General features: G+C 44.6%; 1 protein-coding gene across 7 annotated transcripts in view; it reads right to left on the reverse strand.

Moving 5' to 3' along the window:
* Myt1l (myelin transcription factor 1 like) overlaps window positions 1-14,515 on the reverse strand; it is a 138,111-nt gene that overhangs the window by 97,754 nt on the left and 25,842 nt on the right. For all 7 annotated transcript variants that reach the window (XM_050126529.1, XM_050126528.1, XM_050126527.1 and 4 more), the window contains exon 4: window positions 8,265-8,626. In XM_050126529.1, coding sequence (XP_049982486.1) covers window positions 8,265-8,626 — 362 coding nt within the window. The remainder of the gene's footprint in view (window positions 1-8,264; window positions 8,627-14,515) is intronic.

Consider the following 14,515-nt stretch of genomic DNA (forward strand, 5'->3'; position numbering starts at 1 on the left):
GACTTTCCTCTCCATCCTCCTAGTGTCCGCACACTGAAAATCTGAGCTCCGTGCCTGGAGATAAGCAACACTCAGTATTTGATTTTGTTTATTCCATGGCTGTGTGCACTTTGCTGTCAATCCAACCTTATAAATCAATCTAACTTGTGGCGTGACTAATGCCTCTGTCACTCCTGAACAAGGTCTGACATGGTCTTGCACTGCTTCCCAGTTCAGTACCAAGGGAACACAGACTGGCTCATAACTGCCTATTTGTGATACCTTCCTCGGTATCACACCATCCACTGAGTCACCTGCTCAGAAATGATCCTGGATCTTTACATTGTCTTAAAGTTTATATATTGACTTCCATCCTAAAGGTAGTAAGAAGCTAGAGGTTTCACCACACTCCCCAAGATGCTAAGGTGCTAGCAGCTCAGTTGGCCATTGGAACATATCTCTCACAGAAATAGTCCACCCAGGAAACCAAGGTATGGAGAGAATAAAGCTACCTATGATAAAGAGATGCCCGTGTTGTTCTAGCAGTCATTCATTAACCCCAGATAAAAGCTGGCACTCCCAGGGTTCCTCATTAAACAGAAACAGGTAGAGCCTTTGGGAAGGGCATCAGCTCAGCCTTCTTACCAAGTTGAAGATAAATATTATGGTTGTCACATTTTGCATAAACCAATCCTGGCTTACTAGATGGGAGATACCCCACGTTAACACGAATCTAGAGCTCACATTTAGAATTCAAAAGTGAAACAAAAAGACGATATCCTTGTAGTCCCTTAAGTCGTAGTTGGTGAAAAACCCAGAAAAGACAGAGTATGATGTCAGGATGATGCATGCTCCAAACAATGGAGCTGGATGGGGACATGGGGAAGACGAGAGCCTGAGTGGGAGGACGAGGGCAGTTCTCATGAGGAAGGAGACCTTTGCCAGAGGCTAGGAGTATGATCAACAGGAAGTGCCAGTTTTTTCAAGGCTGAAGAGAAGCTAAGACTGCCATGGCCTATGCAGTGCATGAAAAAGTGGGCACTGAGGACAAGGACATGGCCAAGGCCAGTCTGTATACTAGGTCGAGACACCAGTCTTAGATGCCTTTTCCTGAAGTCTGGGAAGGTGGCTGTGTCTCATAAATGCTGGGAGCAGTGGTCCCAACAACCTTGAGCTGGGATACCTACCTAGTTTTGCCCTAGGAGGTGGCAGTTTCCTAGGGCCCCCGCGTGATTTGATACCCCTCTGCAGTCCGTTCCCCATTTTCCGCCCTACAGATGAGGAAAATCATCCAACGAGGATTTCCAGTCCTTTAATTCGAGGTCATAAGGCTGGCCATGCCTCTTGCATCCTGAGTCATAGTGGTCTGGGTCCCAACCTTGCTAATGGTGTTTCCTCTGACTTTTCCCAGGCTGTTAAGTTTCTTCTGCAGTTTATGAACCATGGGAGGGAGGCAGATACCAGCCAGGCAGAGCCACCAAAGCTACAAGACCCAACCCTCTGCATCCTTGTTTCATACTCAGACACACCGAGTCTAGGACTCTAGATCAGTGTAGAGAACAGAGGAATAAGGCTTCCTACAGGGAACGGCAACCTGCAGATTTCTTGAGCTCCTGCCTCTACTTGCTGAGTTCTGGGGTAGCAGGCTTGTGCCACCCTTTCCAGGTTGTATGGTGGTAGTCACTGAACTCAAGGCTCTATAAATCCTAGCCAAGTCTCCTACCAACTGTAGCCCCTATTAACTGTCCATGATATAAGTAAAACATTCCCTATATAACAAAATGAGGTAGATTGAAAGAGAAATAAATTTCTCTTTCACTTTCTCACAACCAAATCACTTTTAACTTAGCAACTGTGAACTGTGTTTCTTTCTTAAAGTTTTCATTAAGGAAATAAATTAATGGAATGTGAATGAAATTTCATTTATTCATAAAGTTTTGAGGAGCTGCTTAATAACATTTGGGCACTGGCTTATCAAGATCTGAGGATTTAAAATTAGTAGGATAGTCACATTCTCACTTCAGGGTGGAGTGTTAAAGTTAACTGGCCAGTCTTGTGCACTGCTTGCCTGCAGAGCAGGTGACAGTGTGACTGTGTATCCTAGTGAAGGGGTGGAAAAATCCTGGCCCTTCTGTCTCTAGAGCAGGGCTGAGGTAAGTGTGCTTCTTACGTGATTGTGGTGGGCTGGGAGGGAACTCTGGGTCTTCCCTTCCTCCTTCCTGACTCACTTCTAAGGGGTCCTACAGAGGTTACTTTTCTCTGTAATATGAGGTTTACTGATTCCCAGCATCTACATAGTTTCCTGTCTTCAGCCTGAATTCTCAAAGCTACCACTTCAGCGTGCAAAGCTCAATTCTGTGTTGCTCCTGGCTTGTATATTGCTCCTGCTTATTTTACTCTGTCTTTATTTTAAAAGAAAAAGAAAAGACCCTAACTTGAACAAAAGCTTCAGCTAGCCCAGTACCCTTTGAGTATATGGGAAGCACATACTGCGTTTGGACTGCAGTTAGTCATCGTGAGACCTTGTCCTGACAGAGCCTTAGCAGACAGCAGTGTTACTCACTGCCTGTTTCTCTGGCACACCCTTCACACTTTGGGGCTAATGGGGATGGTCCTGCACACTGATTCCCCGGGGCAGAGCAGGCTTGCCTGGGTCAGGCTCCAGGTTCCAGACTGATGCAGAACTGAGTAAACTCAGGGGACATTGTCATGTGGTACCTTTGATCATGGCTGCAGCATCCTAGCTGCTGCAGACAGGTTAGCATGAGAGCTCTTTTGTGTCTTGTGCTTGCTTTATGTTGCATAGCAAGACAGGGAGAGAGTGAAGGGCTGAGCCTTATTTCACCATGAGGCCTAAGAGGGTGGATGACCTTCTCAAGATGAGTGACATGGATAGAGCTGGGATCTCCACCACCCAGGTGCCATGCTTCCCTGTGGCCACACAACACTTAGGATAAAAATTAAATGAACAAAACACGCCAAATTCACTGCTGATTCTCCACAGTGGACTTTAGAAGAAGCTGTGTGACATTGTTTTCATTACTACAGAAAAGGCTAGTCTGCACTTCACACACATGTTTGCGTCTTAAGGGCAGGGAGCACTACGTTTTCATTACCTTTTCAGATTTGCCTCAAAATATTCAAACAGTCATAAAATTTGATGCAATTTATTTTATAATTAAGCAAAAACTAATTGGCATGGAGCCGGATTTTTTCTTTTATTATGGATGGACAGTTAGAAAAATCCTCCTTGAGGCTGAAGGCTTTCTCATTCTCCAGCCACAGCGTCATCTACCTCAGTGAGCGTGCACTCTCAGTGTCCCCACAGAAGACGTTTGTGTATATTGAGAAGGTTAATTTTAAGAAGATAAATCCACCATATTCATTTTCCCAACTGTGACCACAGCCTTCCTCAGGTGAAGCCTTGCATACTAAACACATCCTCTCTGTGCTGTGCTGGTCTCAGAACTCATTGCTTTTTCTGCTGACTGCAGTAGAACACTGACTGGTTAATTCTGATTTTCACAGTCTGTCTGCATTTCAGCTTGCTTCCCTCATCAGGGACCTGTCCCTGGGAAAGATACAGAAGGATAATTGGCTAATCAATATGGAGAGCAGTACCCTGAGGGGAAACCGGGGAGTTGTGGGGTCTCAGTGCAGACCGCTCAGCACCTTTATCCTCTTCCCTCCTGACCACACCAGCCACTGCCTCGCCCATGATCAGAACGTGAGTGCAAGTGGGGGCCTTACACACTCTGGAAGAAAACACACCCCAGGAAATCTCACAATTAGAAAGATGCTTGTGTGAGAAAGAATACATACAGTATGGTCATTGAAATGGACTTACTCAAGAGTGGATCACCCCAGTAAAGACAGTCGCATAGACAGGGCTATTGTTTCATAGTAAGGACCGTGAGAATGGGGTCCCAAATCAGAATCTGCCACGGGTGCGGACTGCCAAACCCCCACTACTTCAGGGACAGCAGAGGAGGCTGAATTGCTCTAACAAAAGCAGCCCCTCCCACTTTGCCTCCAGCCACGTGTTTTCATTCTGCCTGGCTTTGAACAACTGTCTAACCTTTTAGAGAAGGTACTCAACATCAGGATTCACAGCAATCCATTCCTCAGGAAGAGCTTACAAGGATACCACACCCTGACGTGGGATTCAAAGGCTGGGTAACCCGAACTGAAGAGGCACCTGCACTGATGGACACACTGATTGTGGGGACAGCACTGCAGATTTCAGGGTTCAGGGCAGTTCTGAGGTGCCAGAGGCAGGTGTCTCTTGAGAACCCCAGCATTAAAGTAAAGAGGGTAGTAGTCTGACCTTATTCAGTCTGGACCACACACAGCCTAGTTCTTCCTCAGAGAATTCACCTTCCTGTCTATGGGGAGATGAAACATGGGTCCAAAAGGACAAGCGTAAATGTATATATGAAATACATACATATCTGCCTATGATTTTTAAATGGTGTTTTTTTGGTAGATGGAGTGTGGAAATAAACTATACCTTATGTGTATTGTCTATGCGGTGATTTGTTTTTCTCATCACAGTGACCCTGAAAGACCTTTGACCATAGTATGTGCCAAATCTGTTAATGATGAGTCTATGCCACAGAATGGTAGCTCCCATTTAGGATAAATAATTGGTATTTAATAAACATGGAATTGGATAGTTGCTGTGCCTTTTGAAAATAAGACTATACAAGAGACTAGCCTGTGGTTTGTCTACTTTATAAAACATACACTTCTTCTTTTTATAAATACCACACTCACAGGATGTTTAGTGTCAGACCAATTTGGTTTATGTCTAACTACAATGCTCAAAGATCTTTGAAATAAAATACTAATTCCTATGTTCTAAATAATGTGTCGTTGACATTCAGTGGACTCCTTTCATAATAATCTGATGATTTGTGTAAATGTATTTTATCTGAAACAAAATAAACATTTCAAATTTTATCCAAGAGACAATGACTCCTGTGTGGCTAGTTATCAGCACAGATAACCTGAGGCTTCCTGCCTGGTCCTCAGGCTGATGCCAGGTCAGATTTTCTCCCTGTGCCCATATCACTGTCCTGATTTCCTCACATTGTATGTTACCTGCTCTGCTCTGGCATTTGTCAAAGCTGTGTCCAAATCATGACCTAAGTATGGGCTACTTACCATTGCCTCGTGAGGTTCTCTGTTCCCTATGCTTCTCACTTGAGGTCACAGTCTGTACCTAGATGGCAGGAATGAGGCCCAGCCAACCTCAGAGGAGTCTGCTACAGTCTGCTGTGATGGGCTGTCATGTCAACCAAGGGACATAGAGACAAAAGCCAACACAAAAGAGACTGCGACCAGCACTTAAAAAAGTGGCTTTTGCATACTGCATGAATCTTGCATTCACTGTGCTTCCCAGACGTGTGGTGGGGCTATCCTGTGGCAAGCTTACATTCACTGTACTTCCCAGACATGTGGTAGGGCTATCCTGTCTCAAGCTTGCATTTACCAATAGAGATTTTGGCACAGACTTCCACAGTATGGTAAAAATAGGGTGTGCACGGTGAGGATATGAAGATAGGAGACTGGTGGATTTTTGCCTCCCAAAGCCTCATTTTAACAGTGTGAACATAAATAAGAGTCTGATCATGTTGAACAGCTGGCCTATCAACAAAGCTCTGGTTTTCCTTTGATGAAGATTCCCGACGCTGGCAGGTTTTGAAATACCTGGGATGCAAAGCACTGGGACATCACGGTCTGATGCTAGTTAAACGGTGTCTTGGGACACCAGCTCACAGGCTCTGCACTGGAGACTTCTCTCCACTACAGAAGCATTGGAGGGGTTCTCCAAGACTTCGCTCACACAGCTGGGCTATAGTGCGGTCCACTGATGGTCATAGATTTGGGAAATCAAACAAGCCTTTGACTTCCCCTCCAGAGCACCCACAACAATCAGAACCACAGGGGATGATCCTCCACGAGAGCAGTGCCTGGATCTGGGAAGCATGTGAGAGGGTGCCTGACAGGAGACACAGGGCCTTTCTTTCTACTGAGGATGTTGGCAAGGGCATATGGGCCTCACTGAAGTCACACAGACTAGTTTCACAGCAGATCATGTACTGAGCTCCTCCTCAGTAATGCAATGGGTCTTTCAAGTCACCTGACAGGTGACTGAAGAAGGTTCTGATCTGGGGAGCAGATGCTGTGCGTTCTGAAAACAGTTCCTCAGTGGCTGACTATGTGTCTGGGATTGTCCTGCTCCCTTTACACAGGCTTCTGCCTCCACACGCTGGTTATACTCCGCATGTGCAGGAAGCCTGAGTAGACACCAGGCCAGGTGTGCTCGATACTTAAAAACCTGGGACCTAAATAGTTACTCTGAAGTTGCCTGTTTGACGATTCTGTCCCATGTCTGCTGGTTATGTGTAGTTACTTGAATCACTCCAGCTAAAATTGCCTGGTTCTGATTGGCTGCTGAGTTCATTATGCACCCAGGATCTCGGTGCTAAAGTCAGAAGCGCTCAAGCCTGTGTGGCCACATTGTCATGCATTGCAGTAAGACTTCTGAGCACTTCCAAGCATGCCACTTTGTATACTGAAAAGGTAGATTACCTAAATTCTGACTCCATGCAAACTAAGCTGAAGCACGTAAGTTAGAAAATGGAGCAGATTCTAAATTTGGAAAAGACTCTTTGTGCATACCAAATGTTCATAACCCTGAGCATTAAAGTCTTCTGCTTCCCAAACATGAAGAGAAAATGCAAGAGAATATTTTATGTGATTTCAATGATGCCATAGAGCCAAGATACAAATCACTCATCAGCACTGACAACCAAAGATATCATTTAGAATTGCACACAGCTGATACTGTGTCCCTGAATATTTTCTTACTGGTCTCCTCTACATCTTTCCACACATATCATTATATAGGGCTATGAGTTAATTCTTAGCAGCTCGTTAGTGACATCAGTACATTTGTCCACAGCACACTGGGCAGCATGCGCTGTAGTTATTGCCATGAGCTATGATGTAACTTGTTAAGCCTTCTGTCATACTGTATGAAAGAACCTAAGAAAAATTGGGTAGCAAATTAACATAATAACTTTAAGCCTCTGTAGCAATGTTGGACTATCCAATAAGGTTCATGATTTCTAACACAAAGGCCATGGCTTTGGAATTAGGTATGTTCATTTATGGCGGTGCATAGGAGTAGTGATGCCAGACTCACTTGCATGATCTAAACATGTTGATATGTTCTCTCTAATAGATGAGATAATGACATTGTATCTGGAAGTTAGCAGTTTCAGAATTCATATTCTTGAAGATTTTTTGAGCCCAAGGGACAACGGTGAGAAAAAACATTCTCATTATGTTACCATCATTTTTGTTATATCTATAAGGTCAACCCCAAGCCAACAAAATTAGCTATATCTAGGATCATGAGAAAACCATGTCTTTTTTCTAGATTTCCTTTTTAGGATAGGTTTCATAAATCCTAATTTTGAATCTCGTGCTAGCAAAAAACTGGACACAAAAATGAATCCTCTGGAGCAGTTTATGGAAGCGACCCATACACTGCCCGGTAAGCTTGCGCCTTGCTTGAACAACTCACTGTCTTCTGCCTCAGACTAGAAACTTGGTTCTCAAATATGAAGCACACAACCAATCCATCAACCATTTCCTTTAAGTAGCATCTCTTTTCATTCTAACCACATGACAGTCACCAAAGTATGGCTTCAACAACCAACAGATAGAATCTACCTCTCTAGGCACTCCAGGCACAGAGGCGAAGGCTGTAGCCACACTTGAGTCAATCACAGTACTTCTTGGATAGAACCACTTAGACACCAGACGTGAGAGACTAGATTTCTTCCTACATTTTGCCACAAATAGCTCAGCAAACTGCTATGACAACCTATGCACTGCCATAAATGAACATACCTAATTCCAAAGCCATGGTCTTTGTGTTAGAAATCATGAACCTTATTGGATAGTCCAACATTGCTACAGAGGCTTAAAGTTATTATGTTAATTTGCTACCCAATTTTTCTTAGGTTCTTTCATACAGTATGACAGAAGGCTTAATCTAAATAACAATTTGTCAGAAATCTAAAGCCTAGAAGATAACTTCAAGGAACTGTTTGGGAGAAACTTTCAGTTCACGTAGGGGGGTTATCCATTTGGTGTTGAGAATTCTTTGTCCTGGAATCGTTAGGAAGCCAACAATATTAACACTAGAAAATTCACGCAAAAACTGACCCCAAATCACGGCCTAAGCTTTGTTAGTATTTAAAGATTACCATTTTCTTCTTCCTCTTCCTCTTCTTCCTCTTCTTCTTCCTCCTCCTCCTCATCTTCTTCTACATCATCCCCATCTTCATCATCGTCGTCGTCATCATCTTCCTCCTCGATCTCTTCCTCATCTTCCCGATCCACCTCCTCATCGTCATCATCCTCATCCCCCTGCTCATCATTGTCCTCAGAGAACTCCTCTTCCTCATCTTCCTCCTTTTCATCCATGTCCTCAGTACCATCACTCTCATAGCAGTCGTCTACTGAGGAGCTGTCTGCCTTCACTGCAAACGGTTTTCGCTTGGGAGCAGGTTCTTGGGGCTGTTTATCTTGTGTTTTCCTTTTTTTAGCCAAGGGACAACCATATACACTGATAAAAAAAATAGAGAAAGAGGACACAGAGAGATTTTTGTTACTTCCTGAAAATCAGAGCAATAAGATGCCTGGCAGATATTTGGGGTTGAGCAAAAACGCCACCATGCAAATGCAAAGGGGCAGGGTATCACTGTTCTCTCACACATAGTTCTGCTAATGACCTGACTTCGCAGTACAGATCACATGTGTCCAATTGCCATTAGCATCTAATTGGAGTCATCTAGCTCACCATTACTATGATTCCAAATGGCATGGAGACCCTAGATTAGGAGGATGGCTATGAAACCCTTCTTCTAGATGCTTCTCAAGCAGTTGAAAGTTCAGATGCAAATCACAAAAACAGTTTACTATATTTGTATCACACATGATGTTTACATATATATTACACACACCATATTAACATTTATTTATGGAAAATATAAAATGCATGTCTTCTAAAAGCACTTGGATATACTTGGATCTGTGTGTTCTGAAGCCACAATGATATCTTCAGATGTAAAAACCTACCAGAAGCAGACAAACCACAGATGTTGATGTCAGATACTGTCCCATCTAAAGGCTACTAGTCACTGTCAGTCTTGGATAATGTCACTTCTACCCCCAACTCCCAGAGAATGACTTTGGGCTTACTGGCAGTTGCCATTAAATCAAGATGAATTTGGGCCAGAGTCTTCCTCCAAACTGAGCTTATATATTTTTTTCCCTGAGAAAGGATGATTCTTCAACTATGTTGCATGTTTAGTAGTTCTCTCTCTCTCTCTCTCTCTCTCTCTCTCTCTCTCTCTCTCTCTCTCTCTCTCTCTCTTTGTTCTTGGAAAGCCTGTATGTGCTACAAGAAATAAGGAGCGGAGGGAGTGACAAAATGCTATGGGAATAATGAATGTGATCCATTCATTCATGATCACAGATCCATCCAGTGCCATCCTCTGGAAGTTCTGTGCTATGTAGGAGATGTTGATCCAAAGGGACAGAGCTTTTACTCCAGGTCTGTGAGGGCCAGTAGTGACTTTGAAATGTCAGTGCTTTCATTTCTAATCCCTCACTGTTTTATACCACATACCCCAAACACTTGGACATCATGGCACGGAGCCAATTCAGACCAAATGAATGAACTAAAGGTGGCAAATCTTCTCATACAATATTTGGAGGGCACCATATCCAAGGGGCAGGCAATCAAATGCCAGGAAGACCACCAGAAAGAAGTCATGCTGGGAAGAACTTTGAAGGGTAGAAACATGCCATCTGGCAGAGAAAAAAGACACTTGAGTACATATCAAAATAATCTGTAAACAATATAAATGCAAGAGAAAACACAGTATACTTAGGAAATTGAAATGCAGACCCCAGGGATCTGAGATAAATAGGACAAGAGAGGAAAATAATGGGGACTGTGTGGTGTGCCAGGTGGGGGCAGATCCACTTAGTGGGCAGACTGTGGGGCTCGCTCTGAGCTCTCACAGGCAGTTACTGATGCCATCAGCTTGGTGTGTCAGAAAGTTCGTGGTGAGCTGCTGGGCTGAGGAACTAACGTGAGACTGGAGGTGGCCGGTAAAGGGACGCCTGTGTAGCTTTCAGGCAGCAGAATGGGCCAGGCACTGAGGAGGATGGCTGCATGGCTGACTACAGAGGCTCTACACACTGTAGTCTGAGGGAGCCTCCCTGCACTCTGAGGCCCCATGGTGCTAAGAAGCACTAACCTCTCATTAAAAGAGGTGAGGGTTGGTACTGGAGTCGGCCTGTATGGCAGGGTATGTGGTGCTCGAACATGGTGAATGGAGCTTGCCTGTGGGCAGGGATTATCAGTTGAGTGGTTTTGGACAGTTATTCAACTTTGTACCTCACAGGCACTAGCTGACACTAATATATGTGTCCCTCTCACACTGATACTTTGATCCTGAAATGTACAAATAAACACGAGGAGGGAATTTCAGTGCCTGGTCATGATTAGGTCCTCAGTCTGTGATAGTATTTGCTGCAGAATGATGTACCATGGCCTCTGCTCTCATTGATGTGTGGTCTAATCTTGACAGCTGTGTCTCCTGATGGTCAGAGGTTTAGTATCTTTGAAGTTACCTTCTGTTTATGCCCTATATATCAGAAACTAAGGTATCAAGGATATTTCCAGGTGCCATGTATGTACACCAAAGAAGGGCCTGCAGCCTCAAAAGATTCGGGGTTTATTATACCATTTACATTGTTGCTTTTACCATACTTGTGGGCTTTTCAAGAGAACTATGGGAAGAAACAGCCTAAAAGGGAGATCCTTCTGGTTCACTATCCCTTGGGAGGAAAAAGGGACACCTTACCTCCATAAATGTTATTATCATAAACAGTCCTAAAAGTCTTTTGCAAAAATAGCGAATCCAGGCTCTCTCATTGGCCATCTCTAAACTGTCTGGAGGGTGCTACCCCTGCCCTGCTCCCTTTTGCTAAATAAACTGCTTAAACTGTATGTATCTCTTGACGAAATTCTTTCATTTGAGAAGACAAAAATTGAGGATTAACTCCAAGCCAGTCATAGGACCCTCATGCATGGGTCTGAGTGCTAAGGCACTTGGGCCTCGTCAACATTGCACTGGACACACCTGGGCTCTATTGCAGCACCTATGTTTGCCCATCTGCAGGATGAATGGCTACTAGACATTAACAGCCCTAACTTCTGAGGTCAGTTTGACTCCCTGATGACCATTCTCCTTGCTGAAACACACTATTTAAGCGTAGGCGTCGTCTTTTGGCCTACTTACATTTTGAACTGCTTTTCAGAAAATGTGGGTTCAGTGTGATAGCAGTAGGACTTCCTGGCAGTTTGTTTTGTCTGGTGCTCTGGTGTTCCTCTAGGTCCTTAAGACACAGTGAAAATAGTTTCGCCACGGCTGTATGCAAACTCCTGGCATCTCTCCCTGACTGCCAACTCCTGGTGTCCACTTTAAGTGTGACAAGTTCTGAGTCCAGACACATTGCACCCTGTGCTGGAAGCTGACTCAGGAGCCTGCTTGGGCCATCAGAGACCTGGAAAAGCTTTGGGGCTGTGTTTGGGAATCATGTTTTATGGACGTTGCACCTGCTGCCGGGTGGCAGCATGGGAAGAGAAGGGGAGAGGTTTCACCCTCCCCTATGCTTGGAGCACTGTGAGCTGCACAGCTGGTATCCTGCCCATCAACACATACGTGTTCTTTCTGAATGACAAGAAAAAATCACCCTTCTCGGATGTCATCAGATTGAGAAAACCAAGTGGAATTGGTGGCAGAGTGCTTGAAGCATCCATGAAGCCATCCAGGTGAGGGCTACAATTAATATCATTGGCGTCTCTCCCCATGTTCCATATGCAGAGAGCATGCCAAGAACAATTGCTACATAGAATAAAACTCATGGATTCATTCTCTAATCCTTTGAATCGCATGGTGTGGCCTCACCAGGTGTGTGCCTCCTGAGTGGCCAACAGAACCTGTCTGGTGGTCGGTATCCAGTGAACACACATGGGACCCTCCACAATGCCCTTGCTGGTGAAGGATGAGAGTGTATCATGCCCCAGTGGGGTTACAGGTCGCGTGATGCCTTTATTTCTCCCCAGAGTGATGTGACAGAAGGATCTGTATTCTGTTGACTCTTAAGTTTCTGCATTGCAGCGTCTAACATATGGTAGCCTCCTAACATCTGCAGGCATTGAGTTAAAGATAACTGGAGGTCCAGTTTCTGGGCTTTACTAGCCACATTTCGAGATCCAGGGCTATATGAGGCTAACGGTTATTATGTGGTCAGACCGAGAAACAATATCATCCTCTCACAAAATGCCCCTATAGACAGTCACTTGAGAGTCTCGTATCCTCTCTGGATTGCTCCATGCATACTAGGCAAGTACAGAAATGATGGATGTCATGGAGATGAAGGTGAGGATGGACCATGGCAGAGAGACCTGGAATTTGGAAGGCAGCATAAGGTTCTTGAGGTGGTCCTGGAAAGCATGTGGAGAGTGTCCTGCAGGCCAAACACCCATCCCTGAGGGCTGGAGCAGTGTTGTGACTTAGTCTTGGCTATGTACTGAAGGTTCCTTCCTGGTCTCCAAGCACTGCCCACCTGAGCATTAAGTGTGTCCTTGGAGATCAAATTCCTTTGTAGTGTGCTGACTTGCTCTTCCTCTCCTCCAGTCCCATCGGTTCACATAAAATACAATGTGAACACTGCAATTTGATTGTATTTATATTTTTTATACACAGATGAAACATCAAAGAATTAGCATTAGCAGGTAAGTTTACTGCTAACATCACTATAGTTCAATAGTATTTCATTGGCTGAAAGAAGTTTATCATTTTTCCTTAGTCTTTCCGTAAAGTGGTTCTTAGTGCGGGTACCAGGCACAATACAGTTGCAGCCTCCCCACTGAGAATCAGGCTCTAGACTGGCCTCAAACTGCCCTCAAAGTCTGTGTAACATCTCTGTCCACAGATAGAAGGGAAAATGGAAAGGAGAGAGAGAAGGGAAATTAACCAGAAATTGTGTCTGGGCTCTGTGTCTTAATCTCTCTCTACCACATGAAGCCACCAGTGAGGACCAACAATGCCCCCACATTCTTCTCCAGCTCAGCCTCTGGATCCCCCAGAGTCTCTTAATTCTGAAACATATATAAACCTCTTTTTTTTTTTTTTGACTGGTTCTCTGTGTTCTGTAGTGGACTCTTCTGGAGGATGGGTTACTTGCTGTGGTTTACCCTCCATGGATTTGAATATGTGAAACATTGAATTCTTCAAGGATGAATTCTGGGTTATATTTAGTTGGGTTTTGTTTGTTTTTGTTTTGTTTCAAATGTGTGCTTTCCTTATTCAGGTTCTAAGCAGGAACAGAATCCGTGTACCTGAAAATGAGCTTGGCAGCCTTTCCTTTGCACATGGTCTCTGCTCCGTCACTGATAGGAGAGGACAGCATGCAGGCATCCTGTGGCCTCGCCGGGAGCTGTATGTACTAGGTATCTAGTGACTGCTAAGTTAGTTCAGAGCTCTCCAGTGGTTCTCTATGGCCACAGGTAGCCATTTCCTGTGTGACACATGGTGTTTTCATTGTGTTAAGCTTAGATCACCTTGCACAAAGTCACACCATCCCAGGGTACTGAGCTCTAGCTGTCTATAACACCACCGGCAGGACATTTATTTACTTCACCCATAGATGCTGATTTCTGCACCTCAGTCCAGAATGTCACTGCTGGAATACTCACTGCATACATGACTAATATTTTCTTCATTGTCATGGTCCTATGGATAGAACTCAGGGCCTCCAATATGTTTGACTCTACATTCCCAGGTTCAGGATGGCCTTGAACTCTCTCTGCTGAGGTTGTAGACCTTTATCACCATTAGACCCACCTAATGACCCTGTGAGGCAGGGCTCTTGATTCCCTCTTGAAGGGACAGAGGTTTGTTTCCGGCCATCCTCTGGGCACCACTGGGCAGGGTTTATAACTCCCCTCTGTCCATGCCAGGGTTTCTGATTTCTACCGTCTGCTAATCCTGCCCTGATTTCTTACTGGGTTATTATAAGGTCCATTAACAATGGTGCCTTCTCTATCAAGTCTTTTATGTATTAAGTAGGCATCCAGGAAGCATCTGCTGCATGAGGATTGAGCGAGTTTGTCTGCTTATTTATTCAGGAAGCGTTTTCTCAAGCAGTGCGCATGATCCTAATGTCATGAGACAGCAGAGATAGGTCCCTGGGGGAGGGAGGGAGAGTACTTCCTAGGAAGACATTACGGGGAAGAGGGGGCAGACAGAAACTCAGAGAGACAGAGGTAGACAAAGAGAGGCCAAGACAGACAGGTGATACAGATAGACAGAGAGATGAAGAGAAGTAGAGGCAGAGACAGAGAGGCAGAGACAGTGAGGGCCAATGACAAGGA

Source organism: Alexandromys fortis, unplaced genomic scaffold, assembly GCF_014885135.2.
Source record: "Alexandromys fortis isolate MF-2015 unplaced genomic scaffold, M_Fortis_MF-2015_v1.1 scaffold_237, whole genome shotgun sequence".
NCBI classification, from domain to species: domain Eukaryota; kingdom Metazoa; phylum Chordata; class Mammalia; order Rodentia; family Cricetidae; genus Alexandromys; species Alexandromys fortis.